Genomic DNA, 7,291 nt, shown 5'->3' on the forward strand with positions numbered 1-7,291 from the left:
ATCAAAGGTGTCAGGGAGTTTATATCCTCCAGCGTCTCTACTAAGTGATGGCTGGATTGCCCTGATATACATGGCCTCCTTTATACCTCTTACAACGTAGTTCTGCTCAATGACCAGTATTCTAACTTTGTCCTATGAGACGGTATGGTCCGATAATTCGATGTGGATGTAGATGTGTTTCAAACGTCCAACGATAACGAGATGCGTTTCTGTTCAAAAATCCAGTCCGCAAATAGCGTCTTGTATTTTACAGTTACATTTCTTTCTTTTTCATGTTGGTATAATATCTGTACTTGTTGGTCATGTACTACCAGTTTAGACCCGTAATATGTTCCAATAAAGTAAAGTACACCACGCACGCCACACTTCTCTTCTCTAGAAGTTTCTCAACACATCCGAAAAAGGTGACGGTGGTCATTGAAAATTTGATGTCCCTTACTCGCTGTGTTACTTACAATGGTCACTACCAACACATGTGAACTTTCATGATAATTTAATAACTAGGAATTTTTTTATTACCATTCAGCAGCTCAGGTACTTTTTGAAGCCAAAGTAAAAAAATATAACCATGTATTGTAACTGTTACAAATCATACCAGTGTAACTTCCTAGTAGTATGCCGTTGAATCCAAGATCACCGTCGTAGACTCTTAAGTAGTCACGCGATCTTTCAAGGATAAAAATCTTAGGTTTAAGCCTTATATATCCTCTTGGGTTGACCACTATTGTCCACGTACAGACCAGGTTGTTGTCGTAGGATCCAGGATGGTTTGGGGATAAAATCTCCCCAGATTGCCCTGATCTGTAGCCACCACATTCATCTAGATGTAAAAAAATAGGTAAGAATGTATTGATTTAATTATATGCATATGAATGTATATAATTAAAAGGATATGCATATTACGAGTAAAGATATTCTCGTAACCTATAAAGGATTTGTGACATACAACACATATACCGTTGAAATGTGACTTATTGAAGAACAGTTACTGTAGTAAAATTTCCTATTTATACAATTGGTATAGCGATACAAACGTCTTATTTCAGCTCGAACACACTCATCGTCACTTAAGTTTTTAAAAAGATGCCAAGATATAGTATCCACATATTTTAACTGTACCTTGTAAAGCTAAGTCAGAAATTGGTTTCGGATATTTCTTAAGTTTTCCAAGATGTTGCAGTGCAAGTAATATGTTTGTTCACCAAACTACTGACACATTTAATACCAGACGCAGAAAATTATGCTACCCCTTTATTTTTTGATAGGCTAAACAGCACCAACAACAGCATTCTTCTGAGGTCAGATTGTCAGTACAGAAATTGATTCTTTTGTTTAAAATGTATATAAGATGCTGCATGTATAGTTTGTGTTTCTATGTCTGCACCGTTGTTTTCTATGGGTGAAATATCTGGAATAATTCATTCATTTTCACCACGGTAAATTATTTTTAATTACATGAAACTTTGGGTCGTGATACAATATTTTGAATCGGAGAAAGCGCCAACAGATGAATCCAATTTCTATTTATGCTATACCGTTATACGGGATATCGTAAGAACTTAATAGATTAGGTCGTCATAAAATTTATGTGTTTGTTATTCTTTCATTTCGCGATCGCTTGTCGTAGTTTCAAAGTGAAAAACGTTTGAGAATGATTTTTGTTGTTTGCGTAATTATCAAAATTAGAGAGGCATCATAAATTTTCTTAGAATAACACATAAGCAGAGAAACTTTAATTCATAACAAGAGTGAAAAACGATACCTTTTAATTGTTCTAGACACCTTGATATCATTTAAGGGTTCAATTGGTTTTAAAACAGGGCATTGGTGCCAAAATGTACATTTTTTGGTAAAAATACTGTCAACAATCCGAAACGTAAACAAAATTGTTGAAACTTTGTTGCTCAAAACACTTAATCGGAATACATTCATTCTAAAAGGCAAAAATGGCTTACTTTGAGCAGAGTCGTTAAGTGTTCGACTTATGTAGTCGAACTTGAACCCTCTTTGTGGTAAATCCTTGTCAGATGTAAATCTCAGGAACATCGTGTTAGATGTGCTGGGAACATTTATGACAGTATCTCGACCTGTTATCCTAGAAATCAATGAACACATTAAATTTGTTGTTTGATTTGCAAGCTTATTTCCCAGAAAAGCAGCCTTCCAGGACATGTTGTTGTACGAGTTGCTAAACTGATTTTGTTTCATTGAACAATCAATGCTTGACATTACCTTCAGAGCCAAATTTCAGGTCGCCACAGTTATGAAAACTAATCGTCCTGTACATTATCTAAATTTATAAAACCTGTAAGCACGTAACATAATCAATACAAAGAGTGAGTGACAATTGTATAGCCTTTGAAAAAATTGAGAACTATCAGTAATCATTTGCAGAAAGGAACATAAATTTAGTGGTTTTAGTTTTAGTCGTTTGATGTTGGATCAGCTGACATAATCTGACGTTAGATTTTTTTATGTTAACAAGGCCATTAACAATACCCTAAATTTATAAAATATATAAAGGACACATACATGTAGGTCTTTGCAGCATCCACTACAGATTTTTGTTGATTTGGGAATTTCAAGTCATCTTGCACTACAAGAGTGTCAAAATCAAAACACCTCACGCATTGTCTGTACTAAGTTTATCTAACTGACTTGTTTAAATACGACTGTATATTCATGCAAGCCGGATTGATGGAAGATATTACAGGGCGAAAAATACCGTAAAAGCGTGTGTTAGTCGACGATAAATTTTGTTGGTAAATTACCTGTGTAACTCCACAGCGCTATCACTGGCTCCATCGTATATGCTGAAAAAGTCGCTTCCTTCCTCAAGATATGGACCCTCTTGAAACGTGAGGAGTATCGTATTTCCTGCTGGGACGGTGATTAACCACTCACAGTTTTCGTTGTTGCCATAGGGACTAGGGTAGTTCGGGGATGTTATAGGACCTCCAGAAGGTGCCGTTAAGTTTCCCCCGCACCTAGTGGGACTTGCCGGTGCCACTAAGGAATAGAGAACCTCATTATTAAAATTATGTCATAAAATCTCATTAACGAAACGAAAGACAATTGAGAAAAATTAATCACACATATCTTCATCTCATGCTATTGCAAATGTTCGTGGTAGTTCCCGTAAAAGTCAATGTATTGACCTGACAGCACTACGAATTTGTAAGAATTGTCAAAATCCCCTGTCTGCACTTTATTTACCTGCAAGTTCACATGTTGATTTCAATGGTGTTTATGTTGACACATCCGGCATATTAATTATGACATGAGTTTTTTTTTTCTACAAATTTTATTCTTCTACAAAACAAATATGATTTCATCTGCCACTTTTTAAGCAATCTTTGCCCGAACTTCGCTCGGCGTAATGTTATGCATTTACCATCCAGAGACAAAGGGCCTTATCGGAATGCTTAGTTAGTATACATCGTTCTTGATTTCATAGATGACTTTTTTGCCCTTTTTTCCGGTCTACTCGTATTAGCTCTGAATCCCTCCACATGTTCTGATTTTGTAAAACATTAATTAACTCATTATAATACCTTACAAGAATAAAAAAAATGAAAAATGAAATGTTGCTATCACATCCGCTGAGCAAATTATATTTGATGTCAAGGAAATATTCTATATAGAAATGCACCAAACTCACGGAACTGTTATCTACCCAATATGATATTCGTTATTCCTCACCTTACAGTTCAACACAGACGTTATCTTACCATATCCCTTGGTTTGTGCTGGCAGGTTAGCAAGTATCAATGTTGTTCTGATCAGGAATGTCCCAACCCTAAACATAGCTTGACCTGATGTCATGATGAAGGCCTCGTTAGGCACTATGGCTGTGCATCTAAATTAAAACAAAACACGTTATTAAATACATAGCTTACTATCTATCATAAGTGCATTTAGAGAGAGCAGGAGTGGAAGGCCTGTGGTCGATAGACAGATGCGGGCTACCTGGCAAGCTGAAAGTTTGGTGTCTGCAGATCTAGAATGTCCTGATACCAAGACTAAACTGACCAATAAGGATGTTTGAGATACCCCTCTAAACAGCTGACCTGACCAAGTTAAGGGAGAAACCAACTCATTTGTTGTTTGCGAGGAAATGGATGGGCGGTCGATGTCTGTCGAGGATTGCTTTAATAATTAGCTGGAAGAAATAATTTGACTCTTCCAATTATTTCCATTACCAAGCTACAGACTGATGAATACCAGCTGGACAACGTGCAAATGGCCTTCAACTGTTATTGCCAAGACAGTTAAAATAGCATACAGTAGAGCTCTAGAAAAAAGGGTACAGTGGAACCCGGAACAAGTAATAAACCAAGATGTCCGCAAGCTTAAGCATAGAAACATACTTGAGCAGTGCAGTATTCAACGAAGGGGTGGCCTGAGAGAACCCAGAGATGGGAGGGACCCATCGATCCAGAGAGATAGGAAGCAGCTTGTAACGGAAAAGCTCAAAAGAATGGAGGAAGAAAAGAGGGAAGCAATAAAGTGCAGTCAGGCTGAAACAGCAGGGATCATGGGACAACTGGGAAAGCAGTGTGGACAGGAAGCTGACCTGGAGAGAAATATGAGAGATATCAGTCAGATTTCTAAGTGGGGCGGTGTGTATGACATTCTCCCATGCACGGAATGTAAGCAGATGATAGTCAAGTCAAGTCAAAGTTTATTGCACAACGATTGTCACGGGTACAATGTATGGCAAATAATAGGATTACTAGTTGGTATGTGTCTAACATAATGCTATATATATGGTCAACGGACATTGTATCTGACAGAGTATTATAAATAGCTACTGGCTAGAGAATATTTCGACTCTACATGTACATTCTACATTACGCTAGACTATACATATGAAGGGTACAGTGAGCAGTTGTACCTAATTATACTAAACATGTTCTATGGCTACTAAGAGTCATGCCAGTTGATGGCTAACTTCAAGAACACCTTTTCAGCACGTACAAGAGGACAGATACATCTTGATTTACTTTAAAATTAAAAATTACATTAATTTGGCCTCCCAACCACTCGGCCATTGGACGCTAATGCGCAATGCCTGATTCTAGATACAATATAGAAAGCTTAATCCGGTCGAATTGGAGTGGCAGCTCCTAAAATATCATGGTCCAGCTATTTAGCTGATATCATTACATTGTATTGCTAAAAACAATAAGCTGGTGATGCTGATAACGACAACTCACCGTGTGCTGCAGCTGTCTTCCTCTCAGCGCCGCCCAACACGCCGTGTTTGATGCAACTCTGGGATAAAGACCGGGTGGTACAAACACGTCACACTGCTGAATCATTTAGTGTTTACTCCGCTCCCTCACAGAGACAGCACTGGGTGGTACGAACATGTACGTCACACTGCTGAATCATTTAGTGTTTACTCCGCTCCCTCACAGAGATAGCACTGGGCGGTACGAACATGCACGTCACTCTGCTAAATCATTTAGTGTTTACTCCGCTCCTTCACAGAGACAGCACTGGGTGGTACGAACATGTACGTCATTCTGCTGAATCATTTAGTGTTTACTCCGCTCCTTCACAGAGATAGCACTGGGTGGTACGAACATGCACGTCATCCTGCTAAATTTAGTGTTTACTCCGCTCCTTCACAGAGATAAGAACTGGGTGGTACGAACGCGCCACGCAGCTAAATCATTTAGTATTTCCCCTCGTTCCAAAGGGTTAGAAAAATGACGGACAGTCTCGCACACACCACGTTCACAGGATATCAGTTGTCAAGACATTCGTGTATCACTTGGGTAGAAGGGGATGGGGCAGTTGACATGACTCGCGGAACTAACAAACGCAGTGCCCCCAAAAGACTATTAAATATGCGGAATAAACAATGAAAATCCCTGTTTTGACAATCGTCACTATCAAAAGTCCCATCTGGCTATGTACTAAATGATATAGGAATTAAGGGTTACTGGGCGGCCCCGAGATCGCATATGGTGTCATAAGACATGTTCATTTTGTATGACCGCTGATAATATTCGATCACGTGAGCGCAGCAAACGGGACTGTCTAAGTGGCGAATTTAGGAAATCGTCGTCGTCAATCGTCGTCAGCAGAGGTGAAACATTATCCTTGTTTCTAGTAGCTACATTGCATACCTGTGCAATGGGACTTCGCTACAGCTCGCGTGTATAGATAGAGGTGATGATCACCATGTGGCTAAGACAAGACGGGGGTTCAGCTGGCCTCCATCTACTAGGTGATTTTTAATGAATCACAAACGTTTTTACTATTTAAAAATAGTAGTATTTAGACAACGTCCCACACGCCTATAGCTAGTATCGAGTCCAAATCTACTTCTATGAGATAAAGACTTCTAAGTCGCGTTAACTGGAAGAGATAAAAACTTCTAAGTCGCGTTAACTTCTAGGATATAAAGAATTCTAAGTCGCGTTTCCCATGGCGACAACGTCGTGGCTAATAGAACCTGTGACCCCTTGGTCTCGTGCTGGCATCCTAACCACTCGGCCTTTCGACGCTAATACGCCATTCTGGATACAATATATAAAGCTTAATCCGATCGCATTGGAGTGACAGTTTGTAGCTTCCTAAAATATCATGGTTCAGCTATTTAGCTGGTAACATTACCGCGTATTACTAAGAAAATTAAGCTGATAACACAGAATGTTCTAATTAAGAATGGGAAAGTTATCACATACAGATTGAAAACCAGCTATATTAATAACGTTAAACTTAACTCACCGCGCGCTGCAGCTGCCTCCCTCTCAGCGCCGCTCAACACATCGTGTTTGGTGGAACTCGGGGATAAAGACTGGGTGGTACAAACACGTCACACTGCTGAATCATTTTAGTGTTTTACTCCGCTCCTTCACAGAGACAGCACTGGGTGGTACGAACATGTACGTCATTCTGCTGAATCATTTAGTGTTTACTCCGCTCCCTCACAGAGACAGCACTGGGTGGTACGAACATGTACGTCATCCTGCTGAATCATTTAGTGTTTACCCCACTCCTTCACAGAGATAGCACTGGGTGGTACGAACATGTACGTCACTCTGCTAAATCATTTAGTGTTTACTCGTCTTCACATACATCGACTATTATCTTGTTTCGTAAAATGGGTAATGGATTAAATTTCGCTCGTAAAGACGGTTATTTTCGGGATTTCGGAGCGCCATATTAAAGCCAAAACGTCGTTGAGGTTTTGGCTACATATATTACCCGAATATATATATATATTCGACGACTAGAAATAAGATTAAAATATCGTGTTTTAGGGATTTTTCAA

General features: G+C 39.1%; 1 protein-coding gene across 1 annotated transcript in view; it reads right to left on the reverse strand.

Moving 5' to 3' along the window:
• The window catches only part of LOC109476447, a 42,554-nt gene extending 37,230 nt beyond the window's left edge, over positions 1 to 5,324 (reverse strand). Inside the window, 6 exon segments of the mRNA XM_019777379.1 lie at positions 587 to 820; positions 1,956 to 2,095; positions 2,772 to 3,009; positions 3,732 to 3,859; positions 4,371 to 4,576; positions 5,220 to 5,324. Of these exon segments, the coding sequence (XP_019632938.1) occupies positions 587 to 820; positions 1,956 to 2,095; positions 2,772 to 3,009; positions 3,732 to 3,859; positions 4,371 to 4,576; positions 5,220 to 5,324 (1,051 nt within the window).
• Between the last annotated feature and the right edge of the window lie 1,967 nt (positions 5,325 to 7,291).

This window comes from Branchiostoma belcheri, unplaced genomic scaffold (assembly GCF_001625305.1).
Source record: "Branchiostoma belcheri isolate BF01 breed outbred unplaced genomic scaffold, Haploidv18h27 scaffold378, whole genome shotgun sequence".
In the NCBI taxonomy this organism is placed as follows: domain Eukaryota; kingdom Metazoa; phylum Chordata; class Leptocardii; order Amphioxiformes; family Branchiostomatidae; genus Branchiostoma; species Branchiostoma belcheri.